The sequence below is a fragment of the Trachemys scripta genome, chromosome 1 (genome assembly GCF_013100865.1).
Source record: "Trachemys scripta elegans isolate TJP31775 chromosome 1, CAS_Tse_1.0, whole genome shotgun sequence".
NCBI lineage: Eukaryota > Metazoa > Chordata > Testudines > Emydidae > Trachemys > Trachemys scripta.
Window position 1 is genome coordinate 268,420,789 of NC_048298.1, and position 14,579 is coordinate 268,435,367.

Consider the following 14,579-nt stretch of genomic DNA (forward strand, 5'->3'; position numbering starts at 1 on the left):
GCTTTTTCAAACATGGTTCTCAAATTCCTGACCTCACTGGTTGGGGATACCATGTTAGAGCCTTACTATCCCCATGGACATTGAATTGGTATGTGTGGTTCTTACTATGCCTAACAATATATGATAAAAAGCAATAAGACAATAATAGTAACATGCATCATCATTAACTTCATTGGGTTATCAGGAATTAAGTGTAACTCTAAATTAGAGGGAGAAGTCGCTCAGTGTGTGTGTTCAATAATGATCACAATCTAGAGTTGCTTAGATTTGAATCACCTGAAAAACAGCAAACGTCAATCCGAGCCTGAGTTTTCTGCTGAGCTGACTGTTTCTAAGACTTTCCCCTGCAAGGCTGGTGTTGCCCTAGCCTTTGTCTCTCTCTCTTCCTTTAGAGCCTCTCTAAAGCCATATTTCAAAGGCTCAGAAAGGCAGTCCATCTGTTAGGTGCGTATATAACCCCCATCACTGTAATGTGCAAGTGCCTCACAATCTTTAATGTAGTTATCCTCACAACAACCTTCTGAAGAGGAAAATACTATCACACCCATTTTACAGATGGGAACTAAGGCATAGAGAGGCTAAGTGACTTGCCCAGTGTCATATGAGGAGTTTGTGATGGAGCAGGGAATTGAACCCATATCTCCCAAGTCTTAGACTACTGCCCTTACTACTGGATCATCCTTCTTGTCCGTACAGGAGAGGGTCTGTATAGTCAATGAGCGCTAACTCCCACTTGTATCTTCGAATATCTTTCTCTTCACCTCTTATATTTCTGAGTTAGAGCTGATAAGAGCCATATGGTCTGGCTGTTGGATGAGTCAGTAGAATAATTCTACAGGGTCTGAGAACCTGACATCCAATCAGCTGTATTCTCATAAAATAATTGACCCAATTAAATCTCCCCTGAATATTGTTCCTTTCTAGTCGGGGCAATGAAGTCTATGCTAGATGGTTTACTTAATATTTTAATTACCAAGCAGAATTGCCAATTAATCAAAATAAATTAATGCTCTCTGTTGTAAACAAAATTATTTTTTCCCCTCTCCTGGTAGGTTTTTGAGATGGATATTTCCAAACAGCTTCATGCCTATGAAGTAGAGTACCATGTACTACAGGATGAGCTGCAGGAAGGTTTGAATCCCTGTGATGATGGTGAACCTTTGGAGAAATTGGAGAGGGCCAACAGTCAGCTAAAGAGGCAAAATATGGACTTGTTGGAGAAGCTACAGGTAAATAGCCAAAGATAATTTGATCACCAGGCATTAAATTTTTCCTAAAATTCAGCCAACAGGGGATTTTCTTGTAAAGTCATTTAAGAAATTGTGGTTTTGTTTTTTTTTAATGGTTTTTAAAAACCTTGGTATTGGGAGATAGCTTTCGCAATCAATAAGTTCTTGTTTTGTATTTTAGATGTAATTTTTTTCTTTTACTCCATTTATAGTCCTCTGTACCCATTTAAATAATTCCTCTTCCTTCTTGATGTTTACTTTCTCCAAATACCTGTAGATTATGACCATCCTCACCTTCTTAATTATCTCTTGGATAACTTGTACATCTTCAACATTTGTAAACTTCTCATAAATCAGTTCCTCCACTCCCCTCACTTTTTGTTTTTTCTTCAGTTTGCAAATATCTGGCTCATCCATACTCTATCACACTGGGCTTTGGCTGTCTCCTCGCAAACTTAAATACAATTGGATGTTCCCTATCAATTCTAAAGCATGATTTCATTGTAAGTTCATACCTCCCATTGGCTATCTGGATTTTGATTATTTTCCCCATTTGTATTATCTTGCAGTATTACAAAATACAATAGCCTTGTTTCCATGATACCAGACCAGTTAATCTTTAGTAGCAATCTACTTATTATTTTCATATAGCACTGGAAGGATCTCAGAAGTTCACCTGTAGGCCTCATCTTCAGTTCTATTTCCATTTTCAGATCACTGAAGAAATTCATGTCCTAACTGTCAGACCAGTAGGACAATGGAACAGACTGCCTAGGGAGGTTGTGGAAGCTCCTTCATTGGAGATTTTCAAAAGGAGGCTGGAAACCAATCTGTCTTGGATTGTTTAGACACAACAAATCCTGCATCTTGGCCGGGGCTAGATTAAATGACCCTTATGTTCCCTTCTAACCCTATAATTCTGTGATACCAAATCTTCTTTTGCTTGGTTTTATTTGTTTCCAGGTGTACTATTCAGTGGAAAATCCCCACAATTTTTCCAGCTACCATGCACCTGTATTGTGATATTTATTATGAACCTTTTTGTGGGCCATTGTTGTCTCTGTGGAGCTGCTGACCAGGATCACTTGCACTTTCTTTTCTTGTGATGGTCCTTTTTCAGTTTGGTTTTTGGTTACTGGTTGGACTAGTGTCTGTCTTAGGAACAGATTGAGAATATGCCAGCTTTTCCTCCTCCAAAAAGGGTAGAATAGCTATTTTTGGTGACTGACTTGGCAGGCTCCATAGATGTTTTCCCTCTACATATCTCTACTATTCTACCTAATTACAACATTCCTCCATCTGATTTCTTGTTCCTCTATAACCATCCTATCCTGTGTATCGATCTGTCACGTTTCTGATGTTTCCTTTTTTTATATATAGTATCTATGACATTCTGGGGTGCAATCCAGACCAGTGAGGGTCTGTCACCCCTGCCCTGCAATGTTGAGGGCTTGACAATGCTTTTGCTGCTGTAGCTTCCAACTTGGATCACTCACAATCAGCTTGTCTGCATGTCTGTGTATAACTGCAGCCTGCCAGCACACTCCAGACTCTGACTTCCATCAGCCTTGGTTACCACTTTTCGGGTGACCCCAACACACTCCCAGTCTCAAACTTCCCCCCGAAATATATGTTCTGCACTGTCCAGCCCTTTCCTGGGCAGTTTAGATATTTTAGGTCTGTTGCTCCTGTAACAGAACAATATCCAACAGTATTCTATTTGAAATGGAGTTACCTAAACAATTCACAACACTCGGTTAGTTTTAATTAAAGAATAAAACATATTTATTTAACTACAAAGAGATTTTTAAGTGAGTACAAGTGTAAAATCAGAACTGGTTACAAGAGAAATAAAGATAAAATGCTTTCTCGTGCTAAAACTTAAACTAGACTTGGCTCAAGGTAAAATCCCTTATTGCATGCTCCCAGCAATGGGACTAACCAAATTTTGGGTTGGCTCTCTCCCAAAGTCCAGTGGCTGCTTCCTTTGATTGGTCTGGTAAACACCTTGAGTCATAATTTCAGCTTCTGTTCATAACTTTGCATATAATGTTGCTACATGCATTTTGCCATGATATTGACCAGTGAGTTGTTAGTTTTCAAAGGATACCTCACAAGGCAAATTTTGTACAAAGATTATTACAATGGTGTGTAGGGTGTGAATACAGGGATGCATTTGATCACAGTATCTGGTTAGGGTTCCTTCATTTCTCCCAGAAACATTCACCACTGTTCATGGCCCTGTGCTTTCCTCCATGAAGGAATCTGGTTTACACTGAACACACATGTAGTCCTCATTCATCTTCACTTGGAAAAGGGAACGTGGCTTCCATATCAGATATCTAGATTCTCTTGGTAACCGTTTCTTATCTCAGTTATTTAATTTTTTTTTACAGAAGTCTCTTTGCTAGTTAGGGCCCGTCAAAGCCAAGAATGTCCATTTCTTCCTTTGGTACTATTTTGGAAAGCTCCCATTTGCTTTCTGTCTGTTCCTTGTGGACAGAATTTGCTGAGTCATGGGCCTTTATCTGTTGCCGCTGCAACTCCTTGTTATCGACAGTCATTCATCTGAGTTCCCTCTGTTTGCCTACCCCCCATAGAGAGCTTTCAAAGAATCCTTAGAATCTGAGCTGTTCCTTGGGCAGTGTCAGGCTAGGAAGAAGCCATGGTACGTAGATAAATATTTTTAAAATTCGCTGTTTCAGAGATGGAACCAGTGTCTGTATAAGTAGGTGTGACAGGTTCATTTGAGCACCCCCTCTTGGCCACTCACCAGACTATTAGAGGATCCAGCGGCTGGATCCCATGTGTTTTAAGCCTCCAGAATCTGAATGCTGGCTTGGGGTCTCTAGGCACTCAAGATGCAGATCCTTTGTCTAGCATCCCCCTTTGAGAGCTGCCAGGTTTAACAGATGAATCTCCCAGACACGTTGTAAGGGATTCTAACACCATTGCTCTTTGCTTAATCACACAAGAAATATGCAGTGTTCAGATTATATAGAAAACCACAAACCGTCTAGGTCACCCTTCCTTTGCAGAATGATCTGTGTTCAGGTGGGTAGGGTTCCACTGCCTTTTCAGACTCCTGCAGTAACCTCCCTCTGCTTGAGTTAATCCAAATTGCTGAAAACCCCAAATAGACTCCTAGAATCATAGACTTTAAGGTCAGAAGGGACCACTATGATTATCTAGTCTGACCTCCTGCACAACGCAGGCTACAGAATCTCACCCACCCACTCCTGTATCAAACCTGTGTCTGAGCCATTGAAGTCCTCAAATCATGGTTTAAAGACTTCAAGGTGCAGAGAATCTTCCAGCAAGTGACCCGTGCTCCATGCTGCAGAGATAGTTCCTTAAATAGATCAGTTCCTTTCCTTTTATAACCTTCCAGTTCCTCTGTCAGGTGACTCCCAGATCACCTGCCTTTAGCAGGTGTCTTCCTTACCAGGCAACCACTCTCTTGGCAAACCAATTCTCCTGGGTGGAGCCAGTCTGTTGTCTAGGATGTTTCTATTTGAATAGAGGACCATCCCAATTTAATGACCTTCCATTAGCAGCCCTATATCCCTCCCCTTTGGAATTTCAGTCTAGCATGTGAAAGGCAAGGGAGAATAAACAAAAACCTGCAGCCTGTAAAGTTACATACAGAAAATTCATAATTTCACACAATTGTACAGATCATCACATTATGTCCATGAGTTGTATGGAGGCAAATGGGTACAACCACACATGGTAATAAAGGTCTTAATCTGAATCTCTTAGAAGGTAATGTAAATTGATATTCTTACTACTACTTACAGATAGCTCATGCTAAAATTCAGAGTCTGGAATCCAACCTGGAAAACATATTGTCTCGAGAGAACAAAATGCGGAGCTTAATCCAGTCGCTGGAACAAGAGAAGATGGCATATCAAAAGACTGTTGAGCAAATAAGAAAATACCTGCCAGCAGAAGCACTGTCCGACTGTGAACTGCTCCTGAAGGAAGTAAATGCCAACCCAAACAATAGAACAAAGCAAGGAAATAAGCCATAAGTAAGAATTGCAGGTGGTATAATTTCAGATATGAAGGGAATGCATTGATATGTATGCTGCTATAAAAGAACTCGGAAGGCAGCAGGTAGTGGTTTGCCTAAAACCGGTGCTGGGACACTCATAGCAGCAGATGGGCCTTGTCACTCTCATTATGCAAATCCCAGGTTATCAAAATAGATTTTTTTTTTTTAATGGTTGTATACATATATCACAATGGGAAATAAAGGACTGTTGCATTTAATTGTGACAAGTAGATGTATATTTAGAGTTGATTTAAAGGAAAAGGTCAGAACTTCACTAATGAAAGCCAAAGTGGTGGTAAATTAAAATTTCATTCTAGATGCATATCTTTTGTCTTGTAGCAAAATGAGGATAATGTGTCTTTTATATAAAAATTGTATAATACTTGAAAAAGATGAATGTATTTTTTTCCTCCAAAGAACAGCATGTTTCACATGTTTTGTGGAATTCTGTGTAAACTTGTGTGTCTGTGTCTGTCATTAATTCTACTGACGTGTATATAACAATAACTAAGGCTGACTGTCACCGTGTGGCTCTTATAGGGAGAATTATAATGCCATATGCTGCCTGGAATGTGCCAGTCAGGGTGTTACTCCTGCATACCCGTTGAAATTGACGGGCATTATGTCACAGTTATGCCTAAAGAACTCAAAAGACTAAAAACCCAGGAAAAAGCAACTCAGAAAAGTGGTTGTTACCTCACTTCCTGCCTCTCCCACCCCAGGAGTTTGACAGTAGAAGTTGAAGGAAGGAAATGGGGCTGCAGAGTGGTCTGCACTCTGAGCTTAATTTCCCACAGGTGACATGTTGTGGTAATGTATTTAAAACTGGACACGGTTTTCAAATGCAAAAGAAACCTTGTAAGACCTTCTGTTGTCACACAGTTTACTGATTCCCCCAACAGTTATATAGCTAATTTTTGGGGGGTGGGAGGTGTAATGGGGCACTGGATAAAGTGGGAAGCTAGGATTTCTAAACATTCTGAATCTCCAAATACATCGTGATAAAGACATACATCAGATAATTTTCAGGCTTGTGCTGTGAAACTGTATAGGAAGAGGATTAGCTAGCAGACTTTAAATGTCATGTACCTTTCAATTTAAAGCATCGGTTTGAAACACACATTTGAAAGGAGGTATTATAAATGCAGCTTAATGCTTTTGGGCTATTCCTGTATTCTGTTATCACCACTTCTTTGTAAACTTATTTTAATTATCCTGTCATGAGTGAATCTGTCCTAGACAGAGGATGGTAAGCCCAGGTCATTTCTTAGAGTGTATGTATGTCAACCAAAGGACAATAAGTAAGATGCCTACAGATTTGAAAAAGCCAGTTGTGATTAGTGTAAATCTGCAAGAAGGTTTATTTGTATGTAGTAGACATGTATTTTAGAATTCATGTCCGAGTTGTTACTTGAATGTTAAAATGGATCATGTTATCTTACCATTTATGCTATATTCCAGGCAGGTTTTTTTGTTTTGTTTTTTAAGAATAAAAATCAAGCAAAGTGCCAAATTCAGCAAAGTGTCATTTACGCATAAGATTGATTGGAAAGCAAATGTTGACTGTAACTGCTTTCTATGTCACAATGCTTTATGTTAATTTCAAGGAAAAAAAGCAACAGAATCACTGCTTTGCTGCTCATTGCTGCAGGGTTTAGTTTTATTTCCACGGTGGTTTTCTTATTTGGTAGTACTCATTCAATCACTGTATTTATCTTTCTTATTACAGTCGGGTGCAAGCTCTTACACTGTATAAAATTACATGGAATCTGACTTGGTATTTCAATAATGTTTCATTGCACCAGATGGAAAAATGCCAAGTGACGAGGCAATTCTTTGCCGTTTGTTCAAAGTAAATTTTAGCTAATATGTATATACGGAACTAATCCCAGGGAACTGCAGTACAGTGTATTACAAGATCAAGGGTATTCAGATACATACTACTACTTTTTTTTTTTTTTTTTTAGGTGCACTGAATGTGCTTTATCCTCTGTTTCTCTTATATCAATTTTTTTCATGTGATGCCTGGAGAATTTCCAATAAATGTAATTTTGCTGCATTTCCCATGGCGTCTGGCTTTTTTCATTTCTCCACATTTCTAGTACCAGTTTCTCACTTGGAACAGTGCTGTCTTCATGGAAAAATTAAGGAATCTGTTTAGTCTCTGTGTGGAAAAACAGGATTTGCAAAAGGACACAAGAAAAATGCAAATTATGACAATTTAAACTATACAAACAATATATTTTTCAAAATTTCAAAGCCTGAATTCCCTTTTTTATCTGTTCACTTTCAATAGACAGATATGTTAGGAATGATAACTGTGGGAATTTGTTTAATTCAGAGGAAGGAATCTGAATCTCTCTCGCCTTTTGTGCCCTCATTTGAAAAAGCTAGACAAGTGGTGACAAACCATTTTTTCACGATGTATTCTATGTTATGAGACACTCATCATGATCTTTGTTCTGCACATGTGCGTAATTTGTAACATATGTGTCTCTGGGGTGGCCTGCTTCAAATATAAAACCTACAAAGATCTGTTTAAGATGAATAACAATCAAAAGTATAGTTGAATTTGTCTTTTAGTTACAGGTTTTTCAGGGTGTGTATGTATATATATTTATAACAAACCATTATATGCGATAGTTTACATCCTGAATCCCTAGTTTTTTATCAATTCTTGTTTTATTTAAAAAAAAAAATCTAATTAGTAGTTTAGGCCCAAAAGGTAGATGAGTTGAAATAAACAATAAAACCTAATACCAATAAAAATGTGTTCCTGGTTTGCAGAAAAAAAATAAAGGGGTTGAGCGTATTGCATAAACATTTCCTTGCAGTATTTGCAAAGCTAATGCATGAGCATCAGAAATGTAAAAATGGACAGGCCATTTTCATAAAATGAGGGAAATCCAAAAAATAAACTAGCTTTCTTTTTAATTCCTTTTGTTTTAATAATTTACGGTATTAGCTACACAGATAAGAAATTTGCTTATTAAAATATATGGAATCAAATTCCACTCTGATATGTGTGCAAAACAATGGAAGATGTTGTATGAATGTAGCAGAGCAGCATTTTCCCTTGATTTTTTTTTTTAACCTGACAGCATCCCTTTTACAAACGTCTGTACAGTTTATTACTTTCATGTGTAAAGCTATTGTTAGTTTAAAGAACCTGTATGCCACATTCACCTATCACATACATTCACTTGTTACACACACACACACACACACACACACACACACACACACACACGCGCGCGCCTCCTAAGATGAAATTCTGAAACTATTGCTCAATGCACACCAATCCACAGGAAGTGAATGATGCCTTATGCAATTTAAACTGATGGTGTGGGGAAGTTAAGGTAAGAAGTGTTGGAGAAGGTGCTCCATCCTGCCACTCAGTCTGTGTGGTGGTCATCCCTTCTATTGCATTAGCCAGGCTTCCTTGCTTCTTAACCTCCTCACTCCAATGTTGCCCAGGTTGCTCAGAGTTGCCTAAATGGAGGTATTCTAGGATGTAATAGAGGTTCTGAGGTCCAGCAATTTGAAGCACCCAGTTGTCCTCATTGTGGACTTCACATTCTTGCATACTTAGTAAATGCTGCATCCCAGCTAAGAATAAAAAATTGCCTGTTTGCCTAGAACTCTAAAAAAGAATCTAGCATCTTCGGAAGACACCTCCACTCGTGTCTGCCACTGGACCAGACATCATAATGAACCAACTCACCATCTCTTCAGCTTGGTGTCTTTCCTTCATGGACATTAGATATAGAACTTTTTGTCTAAGTTGGGCATATTGAGACAGTCCAAATTCTGAGTGCCCACTGTCCCCTTCAGCTTGGTTCAGGTTATTAAAGATTGCATAGAAGCCTGAAGATTTCTGCATCCACATTCCCTTGCTGGCACTAAATTTGATTTTAGGTAACATAAAGGATTGTAACTGATCCTACATTTTGTAGTTAGTTCAGATTTTAATATTGATGCTAGCTATTGAACCCATCGGTATATGATGGTGCTTCTCTCCCTTGCAATATTAATCTCCGAGTGAGCTTGTGGATGGGTCGGGGAGGGACTCTGTGCCCTCTTCTTCCTTTCCCTCACTCCTATTATTTCTTTTGCCTGGGAGATGTGTCATTCAGCATGTCAACATTTTAAACTCTACTGGGACAATGGGCAAAGCTAAAATGAGGGGAGTGCGTTTTATCCTAAAAAGCATTAATGGCTACCTTCAATCAGTTCTTTGATCTGTACAGATAGCATCCTGGTTGAGGTGACTCTGCTAACCCAATGCCAGAAGCACTGTTTATCTCTCACCTCCCTCTTTTCATTTTCTGATTTTTCACCAAAATCAGTAAGGTTCTGCCTACTGCTGCCTAGAACATTTCCAATTTTGGAACTGATCAGTTGCAAAGTTCAAAAGTTATTGCATTACATACTGATGGAGACTTGCCATCAAGTTGAGTGCAGGGCTTCCATATGCTTGGCCAATTACATATAAAACTACCATATTAAAGAATTGCAAGATTGCAAAATTAAGCAATCAAGTTAGGAATTGCCAGTGTGGTGAATGTGGAGATGTTCAGTGATGAATATTATAATGTTGTAAGTATTTTTGGTATGCTTATTTCCACCTGGTGGCCAAGGTGGGAATTGCTATTTACTGTTAAGAAGCCCTAAGATTCTACTGAACTTGTTCCAACAATTATGTGAGGAAGTTTTTCCAAGATGTAGGCTGATTAGTGGTCTGTGAACCTGTACCAGAATAAAAGATTTCCTTTTCCAGTTCTAATCGGTCTTGGATCTCTGTATACTATGTTGGCAACAAGGATAAACTAAAAACAACAACCAGCAAGCTCTACATACTGTGTGTGTAAGTGACCAACTTTTTTTTTATTGCAAAGAAAAATGGCTGCATATGGAAAAATGAAAGCATATGATGCAGAGTGGAGGACTGGACTCAGTACTCAGAGACTCTCCCAGAACTTTATTACAGATGATATAGAGGATGATAAAAAGAAACATGCCATTTTTATTGAGTATTTGTGGAGCAAAAACATAGCTTGTTTAGATTTTTGGTAGCACTAGAAAAGCTCAGTGCCAAATATTTTGAACTAATTAAAGTTGTCATGCGCCATCATAACCCAATGCCAGCTGAGATTGTGCAGTGTTTAAAATTTAGGTTTCTCCCACCAACCTGGAAAGTTGGTGTCAGTTTTTGTACCAGAACTACATTTGTCTCAGTGCTGTGGTTTTGGAGATACCATAGCCACGGCTTTTAATGTATCCGTTATGAAAGAATTCAGAGATGTCTGCTGGCAGAATCCACCTCAGATTTTAAAAAAGCTCAGGAAATAGCACAAAGCATGGAAGTAGCTGCATAGCATGCTTTAAAATTACACAGATGCACTTAGCAGCACATAGCTAGCCAGTCACAGGCTATCCAGCACAACTATCCAGCATTCCACACAGAGCAAATGAATCATTAAATTAACAGAGGTACCGCCTTAAGAACACACAACTGCTTTAGTTGTGGGGTGAAACATGACTATATCTCCTGCCCATACAAGGATATTGAGTGCTAGGTTTGCCAGAAGTGAGGTCATCTTGTAAATGTGCACCATAAAAAACCAGACACATGGAAGGAAAAATGTGGGTCATGAGAGGTACATCATATTTAGGGTGACCAGACAGCAAGTGTGAAAAATTGGGATGGAGGTGGGGGGTAATAGGAGCCTATATAAGGAAAAAGACCCCAAACTTGGGACTGTCCCTATAAAATCGGGACATCTGGTTACCCTAATCATATTGCAGAGGAGAAAGAAGCTAAAAGCTGAAGACTGTGTGTATATTATGTTTAATGTTACTAGCAGTAGCCAAAAGAAAAAATCCCCTTGAGTGGATGTTACAATTAATGGACAAAGAATATCCATAAAGACTGATATAGGAGCTTCGCTGTCTATAGTCAGCCCAGACCTGAAGAAGATGTCTTTGTAAGCTCAAAATCTGCTCTCTCACCAACAGAAGTTGGTCCAATAAGAGGTATTACTTCATCCACCACATGTCTCTAATAACACTGCTTTACAGCCAAAATGCTTTTGAAATAAATGTAGTCAAACTTTACTAATTCTTGGTCACTGAGAACGAAAATGATGCTTAAAATTGTTGATTGGCTCTACTTTTCAAGATATGCTATTGGGTCAGTATATACGACCGTTGACTTGGGAATGGCAGAGGATAAGCGAGTTACAGAATCATAGAATATCAGTGTTGGAAGGGACCTCCAGGAGGTCATCTAGTCCAACCCCCTGCTCAAAGCAGGATCAATCCCCAGACAGATTTTTACCCCAGTTCCCTCAATGGCCCCCTCAAGGATTGAACTCATAATCCTGGGTTTAGCAAGCCAATGGTCAAACCACTGAGCTACCCCTCCGCCCAGATAAAGGGAAGGGATCTCAATTTAAACCAGAAATGACTAAAATACATCTTTGACTGGATCTATGAATAAATCTATGACTGGGTTTGGACAGTACTTGCTTTTTAGGCAAAACAATGAATGATGCAATCTGAAGCTGGTATTACGTCATACATGATATGAATTGCATCATGTTATTCCTAGAAGTCATGGATGATGCAATCATAACAAAGCTTACATCACTCTGCTGAACAAATTGCCCTATATCAGCTCTAGAAATCATACAGTGTCATGCTCTCTTATTTGTCAGTGTTTGATTTTGCAAAGGGACACATTTCTGTTTAGCCAAAGTGAGCAGAGATGTCTCGTACTTGTGTGAACAGTGCAGATAACTTCTGCTATGTTTGTGGTGAAGTGACTTTTGCATCACAAAAGCGCAGTATAACCACTATGGTTAAGAAAGCCTATCACCTTTATTTTGGCTGCAAACTTGGAGATCAGGACAAGAGGTGGGCCCCACGCATATGCCGCAACACTTGTGCAACAAATCTTCGCCAGTGGTTGAACAGGAAAAGGAAATCTATGCCTTTTGCAGTGCCAATGATTTGGAGAGAGCCAACAGATCATACCAGCAATTGTTACTTCTGCATGGTGCCTCCAGTTGGGAAAGGTGTGTCAAAGAAGAAAAAGTGGACTGTGCATTATCCAAACATTCCATCAGCTATACGCCCAGTACCCCACGGAGAAGGACTGCCGGTTCCTGATGCACCAGAATCATTCTCACTTGAGTCAGACGAGGAAGAGGAAGAGGATGAAACTTCTGGTCCTGAACCATCAATGCCACAGGACCCACATTTTCTCCCATCCTCCTCCTCTGAACCACACCTCATAACACAAGGTGAACTGAATGACCTTGTCAGGGATTTGGAACTACCCAAGAGTAAGGCAGAGCTGTTGGGCTCCAGACTACAGCAGTGGAATCTCCTGGCAGGTGATGTTAGGGTTTCCATGTTCCGTGACCGTCAAAAGGATCTTGTCCCATTCTTCCTCATGGAAGGTGATCTTGTAGCCTGCAACAACATCGATGGTGTGATTGCAGCCCTCAACATCGTTCACGATCCAGATGAGTGGAGACTGTTCATTGATTCATCGAAGACGAGTCTTAAAGCTGTTTTATGGCATAATGGCAATGTTTTGCCATCAATTCCAGTGGTCATGCTGTCCATATGAAGGAAACCTATGACAACATGAAACAACTTTTGAGGTGCATAAACTATGACCAACATCAGTGGCAGTTTTGTGGTGATTTGTGGGTTGTTGCTCTCTTGCTTGGTCTGCAGACTGGATACACAAAGTACTGCTGTTTTCTCTGCGAATGGGATAGTCGTGCAAGAGATTCCCACTACATCAAGAAAGATTGGCCACTCCAACAGTCATTGGAGCCTGGGAGGAAAAGTGTTCAGCATCCACCACTTGTTGAATCAAGGAAGATTTTGTTACCACCCTTACACATCAAGCTGGGTCTGATGAAGAACTTTGTCAAGGCCATTGACAAAACACAAGCAGCTTTCAAGTACCTCCGTGGAAAATTTCCAAGGTTATATGAAGCTAAGATAAAGGAAGGTGTCTTTGTTGGTCCTCAGATTCATGAACTTCTTTGAGATGATGCATTTGACCATGCACTGCATGGCAAGGAAAAGACAGCATGGAAAGCCTTCCAGTTAGTGGCAATAACTTTAATAACAATAATTTTCTCGGAAACAACAAGGCAGACAACTACAGGTTGTTGGTGGAAAACCTCCTCAAGGCATACAAAAGCCTTGGTTGCAACATGTCACTAAAGATACATTTTTTGCACTCTCATCTAGATTTTTTTCCACCGAACTGTGGAGCAGTGAGCGATGAGCACGGCGAGCAATTTCACCAGGACATTGCAACAATGGAGAAACGCTATCAGGACAAATGGAGCCCATCAATGCTTGCAGACTACTGCTGGACAGTGACAAGAGATGCTCCATTTAATGAATACAAGAGACAAGCCAAGAAGCACCGAGTAGACACTGAATAGGACTAAACTATGTACATAATAGTTTTTTGCCTTTTGTTTCATAATAAATTTTATTTATATAACCCTTTTGCTGATTTTTAAAGTGTTACATAAACAGGACAGGTGAAATATTATCATGTAAAGCAACCATAAACACATGAAAAGATCTAGGTTTACAATTTATGATTAAAACTCTACTATCAACACAATATACATAGACATAAAATTTAAAAACTTAAATATCTTAGAAACAGTAGCCAATCAGTTGTTTTAATTGTCATATTTGAATTCAGCACATCAAAATACATATTAAATAGCACATTTTATCTCTGAAGCAGACGACTTCTCAAAAATTGTAGACCAGTGTAATCAGTGGGGTTACTTATCACCAGCTGTGGCCAACGGACAATACACCACAAGGTCACAGTCAACCATGTAACCAAGTTAGATATGTTTCGACTCCCCAGGATTGAAGACCTATGCACTACCTTATTTGGGGGGTAATAACGTTCACAAAAATTGATTGAAGTTATCCATCTCTCTAAATCCCTCTGCACAATAGCTCTAAGCCCTATGTAACAATCGATACTCCCAAAGCTAGTGAACAGGGGACCACAAATGGGAGTTTGAGAGGAAGTTTATAGGAGGGAGTTGTAATATAATCGCTATGGTTAGGAAGGGCTGTATCGCCAGTGCTAATGCTGCTCCTTTCTCCTCCACCTGTGCTTGTATCCAGACAAACAACCTGACCATGGATGCCTCTACCCAGTTCTTGGTGTGGACTTGCAGGGACTGTGGCCTGCATTTCCCACTCTCAGAAAGCCAGACTGGTGAGAC

General features: G+C 39.6%; 1 protein-coding gene across 2 annotated transcripts in view; it reads left to right on the forward strand.

Annotated features, from left to right (window-relative positions):
- TBC1D4 (TBC1 domain family member 4) overlaps positions 1-7,350 on the forward strand; it is a 154,710-nt gene extending 147,360 nt beyond the window's left edge. For both annotated transcript variants that reach the window (XM_034758343.1, XM_034758344.1), the window contains 2 exons: positions 1,053-1,229; positions 5,030-7,350. In XM_034758343.1, the coding sequence (XP_034614234.1) occupies positions 1,053-1,229; positions 5,030-5,263 (411 nt within the window). In that variant the 3' untranslated portion in view covers positions 5,264-7,350. The remainder of the gene's footprint in view (positions 1-1,052; positions 1,230-5,029) is intronic.
- The last annotated feature ends 7,229 nt before the right edge of the window (positions 7,351-14,579 follow it).